The 25554-nt window shown below is 30.2% G+C and overlaps 1 protein-coding gene across 2 annotated transcripts in view; it reads right to left on the bottom strand.

Moving 5' to 3' along the window:
* Positions 1 to 728: 728 nt before the first annotated feature.
* The window catches only part of m (miniature), a 28993-nt gene continuing 4167 nt past the window's right edge, over positions 729 to 25554 (bottom strand). Inside the window, exons 2-6 of one of the 2 annotated variants that reach the window (XM_070646253.1) lie at positions 12708 to 12829; positions 4005 to 4286; positions 2607 to 2754; positions 2414 to 2536; positions 729 to 2344 (exon numbers count right to left, since the gene is read on the bottom strand). In XM_070646253.1, the coding sequence (XP_070502354.1) occupies positions 1146 to 2344; positions 2414 to 2536; positions 2607 to 2754; positions 4005 to 4286; positions 12708 to 12788 (1833 nt within the window). In that variant the 5' untranslated portion in view covers positions 12789 to 12829 and the 3' untranslated portion in view covers positions 729 to 1145. Of the gene's footprint in view, positions 2345 to 2413; positions 2537 to 2606; positions 2755 to 4004; positions 4287 to 12707; positions 12830 to 25554 lie in introns of those variants that run through there. The other variant, XM_070646254.1, reaches the window with a different exon arrangement.

Genomic DNA, 25554 nt, shown 5'->3' with positions numbered 1-25554 from the left:
TTAAGTTGATTAATTATTCGAACAAATGTAAAAATTCTTTTTTTTTTTATCTTTTATAAATCGAACAAAAAATTATTTTAATATGAACATAACACGATAAGTAAAAGGGTGGAGAGTATAAGTAAAAGATGATAAATAAACAAATATTTAACATAATAATGTTAGTACAGTGAGGTCTTTAATGTTGGATTACTTTTTGGATGCACATAAAGTTTTTGATTCCTTTTTAGTTCCAAATTTCGAAGAATTTTAAATTTTCAAGCCAAATTTGTTTGATTTTCTAATAAAAATGCAATTTAGTTTAATTTTAAGCAATTTCAAATACAAAATTAAGCAGAAAACTCTTTGCTCACATTTTCTTAACCTTAATCAACAACTTGATCATCAATTTAACTTCAAATAAATTCAAAAATTAGCTTTGAAATCATCAAGTGAGAAATGTAAACAAAGAATTCAAAATTTCAGTTGCTTTAAAAATTCAAAATTCAAATTTTCCTGCTAAACTTGTCTAATTTTTTAAAAACGAAATTTAATCTAATTGTAATCAATTTCAAATACATAATTTAGCAGAAAACTCTTTGCTCACATCAGTTCTTAACCTTAATCAACAACTTGATCATCAATTTACTTCAAATTAACTCAAAAATTAGAATTGAATTCTCCAGGTGAGAAATGTAAACAAAGAATTCAAAATTGTTTGAAAAATTTAAAATCCAAAAAAACCGTTACATCAAAAAATTCATCCAACTTCATAAAGACTTCACTGTAAATTGGAAGAACTGCAGATTATTGTTAAATAAATTCTCCAGCCACAGCCTTACATGTGCGGGCTGCTGCTTGAAAAATTATTCTTCTTATAAAAAAAAAATTGAAAAAAATAAAATATATAATTAATTAAAAGTTTATAATAAATTATTGCACAAAAAAATACAAAAATTTCCTCAATTAATTTTTTTTCAGCTCATGACTTATTCGACTTCTTGTTTAAACGACTCTCGCAGAAAGCAGAAAAAAGACCGCCTTGTCATTTCCTGCTTCATACCACATCATATTTATAACTTATTTGGTAAGTAATTTCTCAATAATTTAACTTTTTTTAACTTTTCATTCAGTATACAAAAAAATTAACTATAATTTAGTTACGTTCATTGTCGTGTTTCGTTATGTCTTGAGCTACTTGATGTTGAGGGTATAGGTTCACTTTGAGGATGCATTTCAGGTGGATGTTTCATCCTAAAAAGCCTCATTGTCATCCAATTTGTAATTGTATTCATTCCATGTAGTGGCGATGAATGTGCCTGAGCTATTTGTGCATCCTTATGCAGCTGATATCGATAAAATAAGGAACCAGCAATAAGTGATGCAATAATTGTTGCAGATATGACAAGAATAAAGATTATGCTGAAGCCTTGAACAGGCATACAAATTCCGTACACAACTTCCTCGGTTATTTTACCTTGGAATACTGTGACTGCCTCTTGCTTGCCATCCGGAGTAAATTGCATATCAGCTTCTGATATTACATCATAGAAGCCATTAACACCAACATCAGCACTTCTTGCATTTCTATTTGTGACCTTGACTGATCGTTTCGTACGTTTTGGGAATGAATGTTGATGTTCCTTCTCTAATTGATCCAAGTCTAAGGCACGTGGTCCAGCAATTGGTAAACCTAATCTATTTTGAGCATATTGAAGCTGTCTTGGTCCATGTGGGAATTTCTCATCTTCCGTCTTTGACTGAAGTTTTTGTGTTTGTTGCTGTGGTGTTGGTGGAACTTGTGGATAATTTTGACGTGGTTTTGGTGGCGGTGATTGAGGTAATTGATGTTGTGGAGCATAGCTAGGCTTCAATGGCTTATTATTTAAGAATAATGACTCAATATCTTCCATGTCACTCTCCATATCATGTTGATGAACAGGTGCTGGTGGAATGTCCTTTGGTCGATGAATTATATCGTCATAGAAAATGTCATGTCCGTTACTGTCTTCCTCATCATCACTGATTGCATTTTCTTGCTGCTCATTTTCTGTTGCCTCAATTATTGTATCTTTTCGGTCCAATAATCCATCATGTTTACCTCCACTTGTTTGACAATGATCAAGACATCCATGTCGGCAAATTTCTACTTTACATTTTATATGAACACTAAGTGCATCTGGGAACTTGAAGGCATGGAAGAATGCATAAGTAATAACAGTTGCACGTTCATCTGGTGCTCGTGCTTTAAGGAATTTTGAAATCATTTTTGGCCTTAAGACACATCCATATTCATCCGAAAGTTTAATAACATGACCAGCACCGTCAGATGCAGCACATGATTTCACTCGCATATCAAATTCACCTAAAAAATGCAACAAAAAATTAGCAAAATTTCTCTAAAATTTATAAAAAGAAATTTCATTTTCGGAACCTTTGAAGTCATTGATTGCGACCACAAGCGTCAATGTTGAACCAAGTGGAACAATTCCGCTTACAGGTGGTGCCCATGGCCCCTTTCCATGCTGTATTTCCATCCAACAATCAACATTATCACCTACAATGTATCGAATAAATTTATTTGATATAGAAACTTTATACTTTATATGATTTCAATCTACGATTACCTCTAAAGTCCAGCTGAATAACGTCAAGATCGGCAATAACCATCGGCGGCTTTGAAGCTGTTTTCTCATAATCATTGAACCATTCACAACGTAATCTTTTCGCCTCGTCCCAAACTTCGAGTAAATCTTTGTCATATTGAATTACAACCTGTTATAAGAATGAGCAAAAAAATGATAAATACATATATATATGAGAATGATACAATGTTGCTAAAATGGAATGTTTGTAAATTGAAAAGTATAGTAAAGTTTGTAGGTTATTGAGGGCTGGAAGAGAATGACGCATTTTTGTATGTTTGTATGATTTGATGGATAGTTTAATGATGTCTTCCTATATTTAAGGGGCTGCGCATGTCTGGTGTTTTATTTGACTTAAGCCTGTACTCAGGAATAGTGTAGTAAGTATCCAAGAAAGCAAATATAGAATCAAAGCTCAAATAATGAGCTGAACCCTACTTTAAATCGACATGACTCAGATCTGACAAATCAGCCATCAGATTTACTGGAACTGTTCATTAAAGGGTATCTAACTGTGCTGTATTTTACTTGGACTCGGAAATTGATAAGCGACAGCCAGCGATAGAGATAGTTTTTAGCGACATCAGTGTGAGAATTGATCTGTATGGTCAGCGTAAAGTAAATACTTTACAGCAACGTATACCCGATCGGCACATATTGAAATGTTGCCACCACGGCGACGACTCGGTCGTATACTTAAAGCCAAGTGGCTGCCACTTGGCAAATTTGGTTGTTTTCGCCAGGTGGCAGCCACTTGGCTTTTCAATTTGTGCCGATCGGGATAGTGATGGAAAAACTGTTCCAGATTGAAACTCAAGTGCATCTCATCTGCATCTCTTTCTCTTGACTACTCTACAGATCATAAGATATCACTCAATATCATCTTACAAAATATTTTGCATTTAAGCCTGCAACATAATCTGACAAAAATCATCAACCGGAACAGCAATCTTCAAATATTTCATATCGAGAGCACTGCAAGCATTTTTTATGTCATGCAGTCACTGCTGACATGTTTTCAGTAACAAAAAGAAATACAGCTATTGACAAATGTGGAGCACTTCCTCTAGTGGAACAACAGTGCAGTTTTGCAGTGACAGCAGGTAATCTCAAAAATGCTAGCCAGCTGGTGATTGCCATTGCTATGACAGATCTTAATTCTCAGCATGCAAATGGAAAACAGCAGCTGGAATAATTTTAATTCGAAATCCTACAATAAGATCATCTATGGCTATATAATTCATTAAATCAATCGACTAACAGGACAAAGTGAATGAACAGCATGATCAGATTGTAGACTAGGCAAGACAAAGGTGAAAAAAAATTTAATCGAAGAAATAAATAAATAAGAGATAAAATATTCGCAGATGTCCAACTCACCGTGTTCTCATAAAATTGTCCATTCAAGTCGGGCTTTGTACCGCAACGTGAATATGAAATGCGGAATGAAAAGAATGTCTTTCCAGATGATGGTGGCACGTAGATGCAACGAGGATCACTATGTTGATTCTTCGAACTTACAATTCCTTCAAACGGATGTGAGAATGTTAGATGTACATCCATGTGGTCTTTTGCACACATGACCTCTAATGAGACTATATTTGGCATTCCATTCGGCCTTTCTGATGGCCATAATTCGTTCCCTGCTGAAACTAAACTTAACTAGAATGAGACAAAAGAGAGAAAATGTTTAAAAAATTTTTGATTTGCCATACATTATATGTACATAAGTAGTTATAGATAGAAATGAGGAACGAGTTAATGGAAAAGAATTGATCGATTGTGCCATTAAACTAATTTTCTCCAACATCAATTTCATTCTGTTGTTGTGTGAATGAAAATGAAGATTTATTTCATCAAATCAATAAAACATAACGTAAATAATTAAATGAGATCAGCCATAAGTACGGGCTTTTAATTCTTTTTTTTTTAAATATTATTCATCGCTTTCATATTTTCATCTTAATTGCTGGTAATTAGTTTTTCTTCTTTTCTTTTAATTTTATAATAAATTGTATGCTTTAAAAATTATTCATCTCCTTTTAGAGCAATGGATGTTGTTGTTGTAGCTTGCTGGGTAACTAAATGTGTGGGAAATTTTGAAGATTTTTGATGTTTTTTGAGTTGTTTCTTCAAGGGATGACTTGTTTATCGTTCTGTTGAGTCTTCCTTATCCGTATCATCTACCCGGCATTTAACCTGAACAGCATTTAGTCGTCAAGGTCGTTTTGCTATCAACAGCGCTACAAAGCATTGTCCTGGTACCCTAATCCTCTTTTGATCTTACATCGATCAATATCTTAGTTTGATGTCTAGAATCAGAGTTGGCAAGAACAGAATAGGACTTTTGGAGTTCGGATTCCTGCGACGCCGCCTTCAAATTAGAGTCCACCTAACTCTGATTCGAGCATTGTTCGAATTCTTGAACCAAGCAATGGGCATAGCTCTCATACTTCATCATAATCTACGCATATAAATTCCTCCATATTCCAAATTCCAGTCTGCTCTACACTAAGTATACACAATACCAAAATAAAAGCCTAAATGCTCACTTACTATCCTCACAGTTTTCTATACCAAGCATAAACCTTTCAATACCATTTTGTTTACATTAAGGAATTAATGAATAAAAATCGTGTAGCAAATGAATCGCACTTTGGATTACAAGCTAGATGATAAATTATGTGAATAAAATTGATATAATAGAAATGTATTTTGATAATTAATTCTTTAATGCCTGTCTTAACTCTCTTAAAAGGGATTAGTGTTTCTAATAAACATGTAAATGTTTTCATTAAATATTTATGGATATCCATTATTGTAATCAATGGGTAAGACAGGAGATTAAAAACTAGCCAATAAATGAGTGTAATGTACAATTTAGAAACACAAAGGATTGATCAAAGCTAATGAAAGACGGAAATTATGTTAACATTAGTTTTAGAATGGAAATTGCAAATAGCTTAAGAAATGTAATTTTATGCTTTATTAAGTTCAAATTCTATTGCAATAGCAGCAAAGCTAAATTACAGTCGATTGTTAAACAGCTTTTGCAAATTTGTATAATTTTCCCGCCATTTATTAAGAAAATAAAAGATAAATTTTGCATTTGTTGTGCATATTTAGCACAAAACACTAATAAAATCTTGTTTGCTCACTAATCTTAAGTCATTCCTAATAGTTTTGTCAAATTATGCTGTCTCGTTGATTCAAAATTCAAATCCAAACATTTGATATGGAAAAATTTATAAAAAATATTCAAAAGTTCAAATTTTGATATAAAAAGTAAATAAATCAAGTCCTCAATGATTTCAAATCACAAAGCACTAAGCCGCTTTACAATTACTCTACCAATCCATTCTATAAAATCACCTAAAACAATCCATTTTAGTTTCACTTCAATTATCTAAAAAGATAGTTCAAGTAAAAGTAGAATCCGAATGCCAAAAGCCTTCAGTCTATAATTTACTCAAAATCCCATTATATTAATAACAATGGGTGTTGTAAATAATACTAAAGTAAGCAAAACTCTAATTTTAAGTCCATATTTACTATCACCACACATGCAATTAATCATTTAACAAATTCATAATTCTTGTGATCAGATAAAACCTTTATCAGATTGTTTACGGCAAATCATATTGAAGAACAATGAGCATAAAGCTCAAATATGATTAATTTAACAAACACAGCATAAACAAAGTTATAAAAAAAGAAGAGAATAGAAAAATGAGAGGCAACAGACCGAAACGCTTAGTCTTTTTTTTGCATTGTTTTTGGTCAATTGCTTAAACTTTTTATATGTGTTCTGTTGTTTATTAGCGTGGAAGCAGCGGGAAGTAATCATGGAAAATCAATTTACTGAAATTCTTTTAAAATCTTATTTGTGCAAATAATAAGAAACATTTGTCTTGTCATTCATGCTTTTTAAGTCATTGAGAATGGCAAATTATTGATTCCGATGATTTGTGTGGATTGAAAAGTAAGTAGGTTAAGTGTTAATGAGATTTTGTCATTGCTACTTGAGAGAATTTGATTTGGTTTGTTTGATTTATGGTAGAACTGCTGAGATTTGACTTGGAATTGAGATTCTAACCTCAAAATTGCTGACAATTCTGTTTGTGATGTTATAGCTTCAATTTCAATGCTTATCGTCTAACTACCAACTTGTGGTCATGCAGAATATCAAACCCACAGTTATAATTCCTAGTCATTGATATCCTAGACCGCTACACCCGCAAGCAAACTCATTAACATATTAAACATAAATTAAATCAAGTGTAATCCCACAATTAAGATCTCAATCAAGTTATTACCGCAATTATACATATGCAAATATTATTTTAATTGCAAATCAACGACTAGAAGTGTTAATCAGTGACGGGAAACATAACTGCACCGACTGTCATTTTAAATTAATTATATTACATTTGAAATCAAGGAAATTATACATTTTAATCTTAAAATATTTAATTACTCTACATTTTCATTCAATATCGTTCACAATTCCAAGAAATTCATCAGGAAATGTCTAACGACTTCGTGTACATCACCTAGTTAATAAAACGCATTTTGCTATTTACGGTAAGTGCAGAGCTACAAATTTTCTGTGATAAATGGAATCAGATGATGATCAAAATACAATCTTAGATAAGAAATTGTAAGTTCTTTTTTAACGACTACCTGCAGTTTTCAACTTGTTGGACATGCGAGTTGACTTATCACAATGTTGAAATCTTAATGTCCAAACATCACATCTATTTATGTTTGTAAATATGAAAATCTTCTTCTTTTATTTCACTTAATTAAATTCTTCGCACAATCTTCTGTTCTGCTTTCTTTCATTTCTCATTCATATGATACACATTTTTGGATTGTAGATTATAGTGCTGCTTTTTTGTTGCAAGCAAGCATTCGTTAAATGAAATGAGCTATTATTACCATTTTCAATGTTAAGTCTCTTTTTTTCATGAGCTGTTGATTTGATTATGAAAATGTCTTATTATTTAGTCTGGAAAGCGTTTGTAATTGACTTATTTATTTTTGTTATTAAGTGCTTTATACAATAATTTTGGAGAAAATAACAAAAGGGTTTAGGGTTTGGTATCTCAAGTGTTTACATTAGATGTGCATCAACAGCTTACAGCTTGTAAATTTGAAGGTTTTACTTTATTTTGGATTAAATGACGAAATTTTCAATTTTGAATGAAGATCAAAATACAAAACTTTATAGCGAACATTTGAAATTTGAAATTTTCGTAGTTGCAAACCCCTTATTTAATTTACTGAAATCACTCAGTAATCATTCAGTGAAATCAAAGTTTAGTGAAAAATTTAATTATTTACAGAAGTTAAACAGTTTAAAAGTGATCAGGAAGTCTCTTTTAACTTCTTAAAGACGTAAGTAAACATTATTAATACCATAGAAATTGTATATGATTGCAATAATAGCCTCAAAAACAATAATAAATCAACATTGTCTCATTATCTTCAAAAATTCATTCAATTCACAACTTTCCGTAACCTACACCTCAATTAACCACATTTAATATCACTAAACTGGATCTTCATACTAAACTCATTAGCCGGCAATTAATTTATACTAAAAAACTTTTAACATTTAAGTTTTACTCTACTAAACTAATTTTCTTTCAATTACAAATATAAATTTGACCAATGATGCTTTAAACACTTATTTTAAAGTTGTTGTTGGACTAATTAATTGCTGATATGTAGAAGAAAGAGCATTTGCAACCGTAGAAAATGAAAATTTATCTTTTCATTATCTTTTATATGAAAATATATATATTTATAAAAAAAGAGTTTATATTTGAAGCAGGGCAGAGCAATTGAAGTGGAAATGAAGAACCGCTGCTGACATAGTTTTATTTGACTCGATGAATTTCCCCAACAAAATATGTAATTCGGTGATGTGTGGCATATGAACGCTCGTGTGCATAAAAAATAAATGTAGAAGAAATTTTTAGCTACTAAAAAACACAAAAAAACGGTAAAAGCACTTGCTTATAAGCTTCTACCATAATTCACTGAATGGCTAAATTACTTAGTTTTCATACGAAAAAAAAAGTAAAATTTTTATAATCATTGCATTTTCTTTTCATCATTCATACTATTTTTGCAGATTAATTATTTCTTACACATGTTGGCTGGTTATGAGTGTTAGACGCCGACCTCATTATTAGCAACATTATCTGTGCTGCTGACTGCTGTATGAGCGAGGAAGAGAGAGAAAACTGAGAGAATCTTTCTGAAGAAGAATGCTTAATAGTCTGGAATAATTGGCCTGCGTGAGATGTCTATACATTGTTCATGAACAGAAGAAGCGGCAACGTGCTGAATTAGAGATTACTTTTAAAAGAAAATTATTGAGTCATTAGGCAATGTGGTTATCGGATATGTTCATTATTGCTTCTTGTTCGATAGGAAAATGAATGAATACGCAAAAATGAAGGTTTTGATTTCGCGGAATGTTGCGTATTGAGAAGAATTTTCTGTAATTGAAATGCTTGCTGTGTTGAATGATTTGGATGAATTTTTTTTGAAGGTAGATGAAATGATGTGGAAGTTACGATTCAATCATTTTTTACTGATCTTTCTTAATGAAGTATATAATTAAATAAGTAAGTTAGCATATTTATGAAGAATTCAAAGAATTGATCGAGTAGTAGGCTTTGAAGAGATTTGACTTGTTTTGATAAGTTTTGCATGTTGTTGAACTCAATAAAAGTAGGCTTGGAGCGTTTTGAAGTCACTTAAATTTGGGGAAATGAATTTTGGAAATTATAACGGAATTCAGAGATTTAAATTTGTTGTTGATATTGCCGTATAAAAGTAGCTAACTTCAGGTTTGTTTATCATTTACTTGCATCAAAATTAAAATCGAATTGCAATTTAAATCAAGTTTAAACATAAATCAGCCAAGCTATAATAATCCTGTACTAATTGAAGTAGAATTACACACTTCCATTAATCAAAGAAACGATAAAAATTATATTTATAAAGCACATAAATATATCTAATCATTAAACAGTATCACAATCTAACATTTCCCATTAAATTACAACTTCTGTAGCAAAACAAGCTTATCTTTACGACACACTTGAAGAACATTAAGAGAAACAGAAAGAAAATACTTTTCATTTTAAATTCTTTCAGCATATTTTCCACACATATTAAGTCTAAAATAATCTATGAGCGGTTTCACTTAATTATAAAACCTTAATACCAAACCCTCTGTGTTTAACTTTCTTCTGAGACATGTGCTTGCACTTATAATTATCTATAGACATCAGCGCATTGTGCGTTTGTGGAATGTTGAGTCTTCTGCGTAAATTATAGAATTTTCTTATTGAATATTCAAATTTTAATTAAAAATTAATTATATTATTGTCTTTTTAATAGCTGTATATTAGGGAAATTTGTAGTTTGATGTGAAATATTTTGCAAAATTACTCTAAATTGAATTAAATTTCAAGTCATATTAATTATACGTTTAAAACAAATAAAGCATTAAACTTGCTGTGACGATCTTTGTCATCGTAAAAAAAATGCAAAAAACAAGTAAATTTTTATGATGCTCATTTTATATTAAAAAGTTTACAATGTTGCTCATTTTAAACGTCATGCTGAAAGCTTATCATTTATGCTTATTGAATGTGGTACTTATGACATTAAGAATAATTATTTTAAAAAAATTTCAATATTTTAAACTTCTACAAGAGAAATTTTTATTTTATGATGATGAAATTTATTATTTTATATCGATGGAACCGGTTCTTTAGTGGATTATTATAAATGATTAATTTTTTAACTGCCATTTACATTACATTTTAAACTGCATGTGGGAAAAGTTATAAGCATATAAAAAATTGAATTTTTGGTGAATTTTATGGTTATATTGCCGGTATGTGACTCATTTATGATGAAATTCCAATTAAATTCTCAAATTTTAGTACTGTCATAATTTGTTAATGATGTCATGAGGAAATGGTGACAAACTATGTGACTCATAGGAGAGAAATTCCAAATGATTCGTATATAAACTATTTAAAAATTCATGAAAATTGAGAATCTATTAAATTTACATTTTAATAGCCACAAAAAGTAATTTCCCTGCTGGTAACTAGAAATTTTCTCCAACATTTTATTTCTAGCTCAGAGTTGCTCAAACTGCGTGTGGCGACACAATAGTGTGACATGAACAGCATGTTGTACGGTTATGGTTGTAGCTTATCACTAAAGCAGTAGTGGACAACTTGTGTGCCGCGACACAAGTGTTCCGTGACAACACTACACTAGTGTGACACGAACAGCAAGCCGTTTGTGGTTCAAGATGCTCATGACACACTAGTTTGTCGCATCAAACAGGTTGCCCACCACTGTTCTTACCCATAAAAGAAATTAAAATTAAATCTTCACCACAAACCATAAATTCTTATTATTTTTCTTACAAAATTACCATTTTTTTGCTGATAAGCCACACATTTTACATTTAGACACATCCAAAAAATCATAAAAAAAGATAAATTTTTAATTACGAGTCTCAAGAAGATTAATTTTCATACACGCATAAAACTTACAACCTGGAAATTTAATTCCTTTAAGCAATTTTTTAATTCGCGCTTTATCTTAAATTGCAAAATATGGGATTATAATATTTTAGTGTGGCTATAACAAGCTTCTTAAATTATGAGCATAAGCAATTTTTTAACGATTGAACATTTCTTTGATCTTACTGAAAGAACATAAAGTTTTATGTTCCATTTCTTTTCTGTTTCTTTTTGCTTTTGTGCTTTGTGGTGAAATGTTAATTATGATTATCTGGATATAAAATGTGAAAACCTGGGTGATTCATAGCAATTAACACTATTTTTATGAAGGAGGCTTTTGTGTTCTTTGAATTGAGCATTCTCAATATGAATTGATTGAGTATACCCATGAATATGCTCATTTAGTTGAGTATGCACATTGTCTATTAGGGAATAAGTAAGAATTCCCAAGAGAGAATCAAGATATTCTAAGATTGTCTTGATTTCGAGGATCTGTGGATGTTAAAAGACCAAATACCAGAAGCAGATATCATTCAATGTTAAATTCTAGATTCCAACATGTTTTCCTACACAGTACCAACTCAATACCCACAAAATCCACTAATTTCTATACATAACCTCACTTAAACAATCTTCCAATTGCTTTCCCGCACCAAACACAATCAGAAAGCATAAAAATAATATTTTAGTTCCAACAAATTGTCTTTTCCAATAAAATTTTATCGATAAGATCATTTTTATCAATTAGGATGTGAAGAAATTTTGCTTATTTTTATTATAGACATTAAAAATTCTCTTGTTATTACAGGTAAGACAGCTTCAATGTGACAATCATGGAGTAAGAGAGTAAAAAAGAAGGAAAGAAATATGAAATGAGCAAAAAGAAAAGATGTCAACATTCTACATACAGTTAATTACGGTTAGTGCTCTTTCTTCTGCCCACTAATTTGCAATTTCTAGCGTTTTTTTTCTTATGTCTTCTCGTTTCTTTTCTTAAAAACTGGCTCCATTTCTGAGAAGAAATCGAAAGTTGATTGGAGAGTTTTTTTCTTTTCTTTCATTTTATGTTGATTAAAATGTTGAATTACGATTGGGATAATCAATGAAAGAATTTAATGAATGTTGACTTGACACTGTTGGAGTGAGTTTTAACAGTTGGGGGGTTTCAGTGAATTGAATGAAAAGGAGCTTGTTTTTGGATTCTTAATTTGGTTTTGTTTTAGATTAAATGATGGATTATGATGTTGAAATTGGAATGTTTAAGGCACAGTTGAATGTTTCAAGTTCTAAAAACCATTTGGTTGATGAAAATATCTTTCAAACTTCCTGGTGGCTACAGGTATGCTCGATCATTACCAGCTACCTTTCAAGTATTAAAAACCATTCTGATTGATGATGAAAATATCTTTTAAACTTCCTGGCGTAATCAGGTATGCTCGATCAGCAATCGATCAATTCCTCGACACAATCGAAATCATTTCCTAAACCTTAACTTAACATATAATCAACTCACCTTAAAATTTAATGTTATAACTAATGTGATGACAATAAAGTCCCAAAGTCTCGTCGTCGGACCCTTCCTTGAGCTCCACATTTTTGATGGGAGCTTCAATGTTTCTCGCGGGTCGACGAAATCTGTAAATAGAAATAGAAAATATTATTTTTTATAGCTTTAACAATAGATAAATGACTAACTATAAATATCTAATGTAATTTACAAGTAGGCATGTAGGATATAAGGTAGATATATGGTGAGGTCATTAAGTGATGAGCACAGAGAACCGTAAATAACTTTTTTTTTGCTTTTGTATTCATTGAGATTAGTCATGTTGCCGATATTGTCATTTTATTAGGAACGTAAGGTGAATGTCGGAGGTTAGAAAAGGTCTGAAATCGATAGGCGGATCGGTATTCAGTTGGGAATGTAGCTTTTTAATTAAGTTTATGTGGTTTGTGATGGATGTGCTATTTTAAATAGGAATCAAGCAATGAGTATCTAGGGATTTGCTGAATTGTTAGTTTGAATGATTTAAAGATTCAAAACAAAGAATTGAACTTATTAAATTGATTCCAATTCTCATTGATTGATTAATCACTTAAACACTAAACCGTAGACCTGACAATCGATTCTATTATGCCTCACATTTTTTATTCAGCTCCCATGACACATTAATTACATTTTCATGCTTAAAATGTAAATAATTGTAAAACATTATAAAGATTTCCTCAATAAAAAGCTAAATTTCTAGTGAAAATGAGAAAATTTCACAGTTCATCAAAATTCATTAAAGTATTTAAAAAATTCGATGGAATTTGATTCTTATTTTATTGCTTTACCACCGATGAATTTTCAACAAGACAGGCAAGACAAGAGAAATAAAAAGAAATATTTGTTTAATTGTAAATATTTGACGTGAAATTTCATTTCTCTACGTTAATTATTGAATTCCTCAGCGATTCATTTTATGTCAAATTACGAAAGCGCATAGCGATGAATCAAGTAGAAGAATATTAAGCATGTCTCAAAATCCCATTAGAATTGTCGATGTCTGAATGAGATATTTTCATTCAGAAAATTAACCGCTTGACTTCCTCATCGTCTTGATATTGTCATCATAAACAAAAAATCGTGTTCTGTGTCAACTATAACTACTTAATTGTATATTTTTTCTTCTAATTCTGTCACAACAGTTGTAAACAATCATCCTCTTCAGTTTACTTGAATAACCCATTATTACAATGTATTTTAATTCAATTGTAATAATGTTTAATGTAAGAAAAAGTTATTCAGAAGCGTAAAAGAGTCAAAAGAAGCCGATGATGATGAGAATTTCTTTGAAAGCTGGCACGATATGAATTGAAAAGAAAGAAAAGTATTTTTAGCATGTTTTTTGAGAGATTTGTATGATTTGTTGCTTAGAATGACTTACTGACTTGATGTTTTGAGTGTTTAGAGTCTGGTTTAGAGATGATTTGACAAATTTTAATGAAATTTTACGTCAATTTCGTAAATAAAGGAAAATTCGGGGTGTGAAATTGATTTCAATGTTTACTGCAATGAATTTCAAATTACAAAAATCCGTTAAATTTGGATTCCTTTAGAAACAACAATTTATTTAAATTTAGCCAGTAAGTAAGCAATGTGCGCACCAGCCATGCCATTAAACCCTCCATCTATGACTTTAACACTTATTTCTCTCTTTACATCCATTCTTTCTCACATTTTTTCGTGAATGAATTTTTGTTGTTATTTTGTTACTTTATTTTTTGATTTAACACGAATAATGTTGCTCTTGAATTGTTAGTTCGCGGGCATGAATGCTACTAACCGCTATAGTAACTTTTTTCGATCTCTTCTTTACACAATTTACAATAATAGATGCTACACATGTCAGGTCTTTTGTATACAGATACATTTTAATGTGCGTAAAGATGCAAATATATGTAAACATGACTTTTTCAGGTGATTGCGTCTGGTCTGATGAGAATTTCTTTACTTCCTCAAGAATTGACTGTGCTAATTGCATTTCACATGATCATTATGGCGATAAAAATTATCTTTATCTTGTAAAAGCCATGCACTAATTATTATGATGATGATGAAAAATTGTGTTCTGTAAAATCATTTAAATGGCAAATTTTGCCCGACTTTTATGGTAAAAATTTGACAACTATTAAGATGCGTGGGAACATTTCTTTGAATTTTAAATGATGAAAGTGATTTTTAATGTTTTTAAGGGAGAATTTTTATTCAAATTGGATTTTTTTTGGGTAAAGGCAATTAAAAAATGTAAATAAGGCTTTGGGTGTGACTTGAATTTTTCATGAGGAAGGCAAATTCTTCTAGATGATTGTTTGGAGAATTAGAAATTATATTTAGATTGTTACTAGCTTTGCTTAGTAATGTTACTAGTTATAACTAGTATTTGTGCTGAAAATATGCCAACTGTCGTTTAATATTCAAATTATATTTGCAACTAAAAATAGTTGTGTTCCCTTTTTACAGTTGTTAGTCCCCTTCATATAAATATTTAGTCAATTTTTGAAATCTGAAGAATAAACATTGTTGTTATTAAATTAAATCCATTTAAAGTCTTTAATTATCCTTAATTGTATTTAATTCAGAATTTTCTTTTTCTACATAAATTCACACATTATTCAATTATTTTATTACTCTGATTTGTATTCTTGTCTAAAACATCACACTAAACATAGCAAAATACAATTCAATGTCCAAACTCCATTTCTCAATTTCCAATAAACAAAAGATTTCAACGCAAGACAAAGAAACAACAAAATTCAAAATAACAACAATAGTTTATAATATAAAGTCGATAAGTTGTTATCTTGTTAAAATAGTAAACTACATTTCTTTTTGTATATTAATTATAGAACACAGTAAATTATTTTACTTCCATTATTCAAATTTTTTTAAAAAAATATTATTTCCCTCATTTCTTTTAACATTCAATATTGGATACATATCGTAATTATATTGTAACGAAATTGAGAATCCGTTAGATTTGGTACGTATTTAATTCAAGAAACATAAATTTGTATTTTTTATTTTTCATAAACGAATGCACTCAATTTTTAAGCTCTTTATAAATTAAATTTCTTTATAAAATGTAAAGTAACAAAGCAAAATTGGATTGGGGAGGAATGAAATTTAAGATAATTTTATTAAAAAATTTATTGGATTAATTTGGAGTTTTAAAGAGTTTATTGGAATGAAATTAGCACAAATTTTGGGAGGAATTGATTTGAAATTTGATAAAATTTAGTAAGTTTAAATTAAATTTTAGCAATATTCGGTGGAATCGAACCTTCGTACTCTTAAAAGAGTTATTTAGACTTCCGGTGCTCAATATACCAGATTCCACTCTGTTCAGACACTACAATCGAAATTCTCAAAATGCTTTAAATTTTAAGCTATACCAATTGCTATTAAAGCAAAATACACAAGAATTTTAACCAACAAAGCACAGCAGCGACAATAATATAAAATAACTTCGAACAGAAAAGATAATAAAACACGTATGAAGCATAAAGTCTATTAAGATCAACAGCAAACCATTGAAATGTCACTATTCATGCCTATTTGTATTTCTCGCGAAGCACTGGCAAGGAGAGTGACATTAAATATTTACAATAAAATATGTGAAATAAAACTAAATAAAAGAAAAGAAAAAAAGATTTTCTCTTGTGCTTATAAGAGCAACATTTTTTGCACTTTCTTCTTCTATTTAATTAGCTTTAAATGGCTGACATACATTGAGCATATACGATGAGATGAATTTACTGTGAATTCATCAACACATTACAAGATGTGTCTCTGTTAAGTCTTAGAAATGAACAATTATAATCGTCCATAAATGTGTAAATAATGAAAAATTGCATAGTGATGAGATGCTCTTGTTGATTGATTAATGCGAATATGACTTGACTTTCCATTATTCATGGAAATTGAGACAGTTAAGAAATTAAGTTAATCATTGTTATTATTTTGAAATTGTTTATAATTACTTAAATATTGCAAATCATACAAATCTTATTGATCATGTCAGAAATGACAGTAAAGCAGTCAACATTCCATCATCAACAACTCATTCATTAATTCCATCTCAACATAAAGTAATTCACCACGACTTTACTTTCGAGTGATAATTTCAAGTCCAATTTTCACGTGCTAAACTTTAAAACTCTCATCATACCCAACACTTTTGCTCCATAAATTATTGTCTTCAGTCTCATGCCCGAGAGAAATAAGAGCAGATTTAATTTGCAAAAAATATATAAAAAGAAGCTATTAAAATCGTGTCTGATGGTTTGTTGAAGGAAATGAAAAGTTAGTGATCTTTGTTATGCTTTGGAAGAAGTGCATTGTTGATGTTTATGGTTTTAGACTTTTTGCTTGTACTCACGATTTATTGAATGTATGATTTAAAGTTTAAGTTTGATTTTAATGCTCAAAAGTTGATCTTGAAATTCAAAATTTGTTTTGAAGTTCAAAATTTGATCCTTAAACTTAAAAGTTAGCTCAAAAGTTCAAAATTTGATCTTCAAACTTAAGATTTAGTTCAAAATCTAATCTTGAAGTTCAAAATTTGATCTTTAAGTTTAAGATTTTGTCCAGAAGTTCAAAACATTGTCTTGAAGTTCAAAATTCAATTTTCATGCTTTGGTTCAAAATACAAATTTTAAAGATTTCATTTCAAAAATGCAACTTTTCTTTTAAAATATTATGCTGCTTTAATAAATTAAAAATTCTGATTTCACTTCTAGATCATTTGTCTTTAATTATATATTCAATTCACACAGCACCATTAAATAAAGCACAATCTCTTTCCTCTCCATCTACTCGTGTGCGATGTGATCCAATTTTCTTCGTATTAAATCAAATGAAAAAAATAAGTAAAAAGAAATATTTGTGCAGCAAGCTTATCAAAATAAGAGGAAAATGAGGAATTAGTATGGGAGATTTAAAAATTAATAAATTTATTTTAAAGGGCAACAAGAAAATTTAGGTTATAAAACTATTGTAATGATGAGCTATTTCATAGAAAGTGTTAAAAGCTTTAAAATCTCATGAATTTTTTATGTGCAGTATTATTAATGTTTGAAACTGAGCTGTAGATGATGGATTTATGAGGATATTATTGATTGATGCTTGGTGTTGTACTTAATTTTCTATGAAAACTTATTTAGATTGTTTGAAGTTCAATTTATAAATTTAACGGTTTTCAAAAATTTGAATTCTAAATTTAATCAAATTTTCAATAAAAAATCTCATGCTTTTAGAATCCAAGATCAAATTGACAAGCAAATCAGAAAATAACTTAATATTCAGGTCTTAAATGCTCATAAGCACTCAACATACTAATCAAGAAATTTCACACGTTCTGAAGATTTATTTACTGCGGCATCTATTCGTACACACATTGTATTATAACTCACTTCTCCCTTTGTTTCATTCATTGACAATGCGTAATCTGGATTGAAGATTATCATTAACGTTTACAACAGATTCAAAGAAATTTCATTCTTTTGAATGAAAGAGATTAAGTATGAAGAAAAGTTCATATTTTTTGCCTTTTTTCCGTACACAATAGAAGATGATGGTTCTCTCATTGTTGCCATTAGTGTTTCTTGATGTGTTTATTTTCAGTTACACACATTCACTTACAATTCAGCCATAAACAATGATCTATTTCGGTCTTTTCTTCGTAAAATGAGAGAATCTCTTTTATTTTGTTGTTGATGATGCTACTGCCTATGTTAATAACTCTCATTCAGAAATTTAAATGACATCATGGAGATGCTGTGTGCATTTTCTTGAAAGAAAAGTGATTATAAAGTCATTTTGAACTACTTTTATTCAAAATTTTCAAAAAAATTTAAAATTTGAAATTTTGAAAACAGTAAAAATTAAATTTAAATTTTCAAAATCCGTTAAAATTCAATTTCAATTTTTCAAGCATATCCACAGACAAAAAACGCTAAAGCATCTCATTCAAGTTTAAAATTACATTAAGAATACAATTTTTATTCATAAGTAGAAAATAACATGTTTATATATGGACATGGATTTGATTATGGCACATTAAACCTTTATTTTCTTTTGTTACTCGATACTTAGAGCAATAAAATGTGATTTTGTATATTTGAATGAGGCTAAATTGCCAGTAATATCTTGAATAATATGAATTTGATTGTGTTTTGGAAGATTAGACGACAATATTGAAACTTGAAGCTTTACGATGACCATTTATGGACTGTAATTTGTAGTTTTGATTCATTTGTTGCTATAAATGGGATTGTAATTGAATTTTGGACAAATGTTGAAGATGCTTAGTTCATACTTAAAGCGACTATTAGCAAGTAATTTAGATTTAGTGACAACTAACTGAAAACTGGATATTCTTCAGCTTTAAATCATTAATTTTTGCATATTAAAGTTTTATGAGTTTCTCATTTTTTTTATTAATTTCAAATCCATTCAATCAAGTTCCACAGTCATTGATTAAAATATTCCATTAGAAATCATTCACACTTTCCAGAGATCAGTACATTCATAAGCGATTATTTAGCAGCAGTGCTAATATTTAGTTTGTTGACTTTCATCTTTCACATTGATTATTGACTCTCATGTAATATCCGATTGTGCTATATTTCAAAGAATATAACTCGATTTATCTCATGTTTGTTTAAAATCGGCTTTTATGTGAGAGTTCCGACAGGTCATTGATTTTAATATTTTTGACAAGTAAATATCACACACGCAGAAAGTTGACACTCGTGTTTTGCTGATTTTTGGATAGTTGTTGTTAATTGTGGACGAATAAGCAGCATAGATCTGTAAATCAGCATTTTACACATCTTAATTAGGAAGACTTGATGCCTTATGAATGATTTGGGTAAAAATATTGCAAAATCACGAAATTCAGACACGTGTTTGAGTTCAATAACCTTAAAATAGCAACAATCGGCATAAAACATCGAAATATTAGTTAATTTATATCCACAAATCATTCCAGATGAAGTCATTGATGCAAGATTAAAGAAAATTTATTAAATTATCAGCACACTTCAAACCAAACAGTTTTTTCAGCACAATAATCATGATTGTGGTAATAATGTTGATGATGATTACAACAATGTGTTAATTTCCCTTCAAAAATTCACTACAATCTCATTAAGTTAAGATCATCTGACATCAGCAAGTCATAAAAAGTGATTATTTTCTCATTCCGGAAGATGACAATTATGTTATTAAGCAGAAAAATCTTTGCGTGTCTGCCAAATGAAATTAACTAGACACATTCAAAATATATCTATTCAAGGTAAAAGAATTAACGTGCGAAATTCTTTTTTGTGGATTGAAAATTTTACTTTCTTCGAATTTTTGTTCACATGCTTTAAATTCTTCCCGGTGTGTGTCTGTGTCAGTTTTTGTTAATTCTGCTTGTTGGTACAAATTATTATTTTACGGATTTGAGAAGAATTTTGAGATGTAAAGAGAGCATGTTTCCGTCAAGTATGAAGGTTTTGAATGATTTTGGGAAGCTGGCGTGAGAATTTGCTGAGTTTTGATGCTTGAAGCTTGAATTTAAGTTTATCTGGTTTGTAACGAATTTTTATTATTTGAAAAATCTTTTAAATAGTCCAATTTTGGTAGACATTCCCCTTGTTTACAGTAAATTCTCCCCTAAATCATTCAATTCATAAATTTTCAAGTTTTGTGAAATAATTCAGTGTAATTATTAAGATTTTAAACCCAAATCAGTTCCAACAAAGCAATGGTAAGTTCCTTCACCATCAACAGACATTAATCTTAAATTTCCATTGACATTTATTAACATTCATCCAAAAAACTCCTCCCAGCAACAAAGACTTCAATTTGACAAATGATCAGAATTATAAATCTCAGCAATTTCATAAATGTGTCAAATATTTAGGTGCCAATAACATTCGTCCGCAGCAATCTTTGACCACAGGCAACTTTGTTACAATTTATTATGTGCACATACGTTATATTCTCTTCCAAAAAACCGAATGAATTAAACATTCTGGTCATTTTTTTTTTCTTCATTTCGGGACGATGATCGATGGATGTACGATAGCATTTAATACACTTTCCAATGAAATACCACCCAAAATGTAAGGTTGATAAAAAAAAAACTATATTCATGAGATATGTGGCAGTAAACAAAATGATTTATGATTCGCATTAGCGATGCAAGTGACATGCATGCGAGAAGAGAATGAAAAAAAAGGTATATATTATGTAGATCAATCTTATCTCATAAGATGCATAATGATGGACATTAATTTCAATTATAAATGGCCAGCATATTTTGTGACTGAGCTTTTTGTCATTATGTGGATTTTTATGAGATGTGATGGAATTTTCTTGGTGGTATGTGGACTGGTTTAATGTCTTCAAGTTATCAGGAAGTGCTTAAGTAGATAAAGTGTCAAATTTGAAGATAAATTTCTTTGATTTCGCATCATGCTCTTAGTTTTGCATCAGTATTTGCATCATTTTCATTACTTTGTGTCAATTTATGCATAATTTTCGTAATTTTGCATCAATCTTCGCATCATTTTCATAATATTGATAATATTGCATCAATTTTATAATTTTGAGTCAATTTTTGCATCATTTGCATAATTTGGCGTCAAATTTTGCATCACTAAATTTAAAATTTGAATTGAAATTATCCGTTAAATTGTTTTAGTCATAAATTCTCCTCATTAACCTTAAGTAGATGATCCATAAATCTAATCATGTCCAATATTCACAGTAATTATCTCCCATGACCGAGTAAACCATATATCATCCTAACTGTAATAATCATAAATGCACAAAAAATAAAACTGCACATTATACTATAAATTCACCTATTAATCACCAACCAGCATAGCCCATTTGTAAAATTTATAAACTTACATGCCCATTTAAAACATCTCAATTAACTCGCTAGATAATTTATGACAACTTGAGAAATGATCCCACATTTACGTGGTCATACAATTTTACCTTCCTTTTTTCACCATTTTACAATGCTTACATTCATAAAATACAAAAAAAAAAGAAAATAAGAAGTTGATAAGTTGTATACGAGAGATAATGTTGAAGAGGAAGAAGTAAAGCGAAGAAGGCAATGTGTATGTACACGTACAGATGATTGCAAAGAATTGAATGAAAACCGCTTATTAATTTTTTTTTTATATTTTACTGTAATGTACATTTTTTCCTTCTTTTCTTCTTCATTCTCTTCTTTCCAAAGAAAGCATTAAATGGACACAATTGTTTCACAATAAGCAACGTACTTTAATATTTTTGTACACACATCAACGTACATGTATATGCAAAAATGATAAAACATACGCAATATTAAAGAAATATGATATATTCGGTGGATGTAATGGAATGAGCAGAAGAAGCGACCACAACAAATTCACTTTAAATTGTTGAACATAGTGCAAGTGGAAATACCACATTATTGAGGGAGGGGAAGAAGACAGGTCTGGTGAGATGAAAAGTAGGTGAAATTTTGATGCATTTTTTCATTTTTATGCAAATTGGTTGCTTAGTTATGAATTCTAAATCCATTGAAAATTCAAAGATCAACTTGAAGATCAATCAGTTCAATTTTTGAACTTGCAAAAACGGTTGAAATTTTTAAAAATTTATCAACCGTTAAAATATTTTGACCACATTTTTCAATTTTCTGACCAAAATTCGTCAATAAAACTCTCAGATAAGATCAGTAACGATCAATTACAGCTCAATAAAAACTTAAACATTCACAAATATTTCATCCCATCTTTAACCTTCCCAATTTTCTTCTTATTGTTTTTATATCATTTTTATTATTATTTCACTTTGATGAAATGAAATGAAACTCACATATTTCATGTTGCATCAAGTATGTCATCGTATTGTTCACGATCCGATAAAAAACATTTTTTTTTTCGCTTAAAAATATTGTATTTTATGGAATTTCATATATTTAATGTATTGTGTGCACGAGATCAATATTATATTGCCGTTTCGGGTTGGTTTCAAACAGTGGATCGCAACATTGTTGCGGATGAGTTTGATATGGAATAGACATTATAGCTTTTATGGTCGATTAAATCGATTGTTGGTTGATGATTATGGGTGGAGAAAATTTTATTGGATGTGCTTTATTGGTGGTATACAGAAGTTAGTCGGTTATTATAGAGAAATTGCGGGTTCTTTGGAGAGTAGTAGCTTAAATGGCGACGTTTAGTCAGACTTGATTAGTTTTGAGTATGTTGGAGATCTTGACAGGAAATGTAGTGTTATAGATACTTATATCTGGACTTGAAGCTTGATATTATGTCCGAAGAGGTTTGTTGTACTTCAAAACTGTTGCTACTTCTCTTGCTGAGTTGTAAAATCATGATAGCTGCATTGCAGGTATCAAAAACTAAAGGACCAGTCCTTCTCTTGCCTTTAACATCCATTCAATTCAATAAAATGGAAGCATTCTGTTCATAGTAACAGTATTGTCAGAAATAGCTTTAGACGCCATCTAAGGAATGTCATGGATGACAATTGATCTGTATTTCCAATAAAACCCACAAATCACCATCCATTGCCTTTAAAATATTTTCATCCGCTTCCCCATTTTTCTCGATTCTTCGTCCCATTGTTTTAATTCTCTCGAAAATATGTTTTTCAATCATTCATGTATCAAAGTCAACAAGCACAATGCATGACAAAGAGAATGAAGCACAAAAAAGGATTTTTTTTTTGAGACGAAATCAAATCGTCAGTAACGAAAAGGACTTATAAATCACTGTCAATCATGCTTAATTTATTGTGAATGAAAAATTTCGTTAACTTAGCACAAGTCTTTTGTGGATTGAAAGATTAAAGAATGATCATACCTTTAAAATTTATTATAGGAGTCGTGCAAGTCTGGGTGAAGACTTTTCACTTGTCTTTTGGCACGATTCATTCATTATGCTTGTGCTCTAAGCCGATAGATTCTTATCTCACATGTAGGAAATATGTATTGCATGACAAATGTTGATAAATCTGAACAGCATGTGCGTGTAATATTGAAATATATTGAAATTTCCATGGATTATTATAGAATCTTTAACCTCAATTGAACGCAATCCATCTCCGTAATTGAAGATAATTTTTAAAAAATTTTCATCTCATTCATGTGAAATGGCTTATTTCTTAAAATATTGATTGTCTCTATAGTTTCTGGGAACGTGAACTTTTCCTGTAACACGCTTGTCAATTAAGTAATATATTTGAATCAGTCATTTTTTTCGGTTTAGGGTGTGCCGATGGGTATTATATTACGGTGTCGATAGGTGAATGTTTATAGCTGAAATATGTGTGTGACGATATCATTTAAGTCTTTCTCAGGAAATGGTTATTAAGAACTTAGATGAAGTCAATTTGTGTCGGTGACAGTGAAGGGAAGCCGATGTAGTTCCATACGAAATTGAATTTAATTATGTTAAAACTCTACCTGGCTACACCATACTACCTTTCTCTTAGCAATACAGACATAGAATTATATTTGAAGCACATGATAATGGAAGTTATCTTTAAGAATGATATCAATAAATGGACATAATGATTAACATACTTAGAATCATTTGAATAATACATTTCATTTACTAAGAAAAAGGCAGTGTATTGTGGTCGGTTGTCAAGATTCAGATTCGACTAAAATTTAAACCATCGTCTTCATAGCTTCATTAGCCATTCAAAGCTTCTGTTGATCTTGATCATTTAGCCTTAGAGTTTACATTCTTAGAATCAAAGCAATCTTTTATCTAAAAGTCAACATTCCAGATACAATTATTCTGATTTAAAGTATTCCTGATCAGACAAGGCATTTAAAAGCTCAAATTGCTTTAAGATTTAATTTTCCGGTTTGCTTGAATCTTCTCCAACATTGAAATTTGGTTTGTATTAGATTCAATACGATTTGTTACTGGATCTTACGCTGCTGTGCTTTTAAGATATCCCTAACATGCAAAGAGATAGCTTTAAGGTACCGAATGCTATTTCTGTACCAGCAGCCATGATCTTTCCCTGCTAGGGTTTGTCATTACTTCCCACAAAAGAAGATCAATCGAATTCTTCATAATTTTCCACCCAAATTCCAACAAATCATTACACATTGCTTGCCTTAAGAAAATATTTACAATATCCATCTTTCTTTTAACGTCCGCTGACTTGTGTAAATACCAAAAAATAAAAAAAGCTATTAAAATCACATCTCATAAAATTTATTTAACAATGATAAACGAAATGAAAAGAAGGAGGAGAATGATGAAGAATTCCATGCGAGATTTGAGGGAGATGAGTCACACACAATTGACATTATACACTTTCTTCCATGAAAATGTGATATTTCTTCTTACTTTTTCTTTTTTTTTGTTGTCTTCACCAAATGACCCACAAATGAGTCAGAATTCTTCTTCCTTTCAATTGCGTACATGTCAATTTGGGGAGAAAAAAAAAAATCAAGTTATGATGAAAGAGGAATGTTGGGTGAAAAGGATGGACATGAGAATGAGATATGAAAGGGAGATGACTTGTGCAAAAATAAGCGAGAAATGAAAGGTTTTTTATTTTATGATTTAATGAGTCATTTGGATGAATTTTTGGAATTTTTTTTTATTCTTAAGGAAGTCCCGTTAAATGAGCAGATCTTTATAAGGATTTGATGTGTTTTGTTTATGAAACTATCGATGAGTTCAAGATTGGTAAGCACTTGAACACTTGAGTTAGGTGTGTATAAGTGTAGGTGATCATATTTAAGCTATTAATTTGCAATTTCATCTCTTCC

This window comes from Chironomus tepperi, unplaced genomic scaffold (genome assembly GCF_022539635.2).
Source record: "Chironomus tepperi strain 1889 unplaced genomic scaffold, CSIRO-AGI_Ctep_v1 contig_359, whole genome shotgun sequence".
NCBI classification, from domain to species: domain Eukaryota; kingdom Metazoa; phylum Arthropoda; class Insecta; order Diptera; family Chironomidae; genus Chironomus; species Chironomus tepperi.
This window is presented reverse-complemented; position numbering and strand designations above follow the sequence as displayed.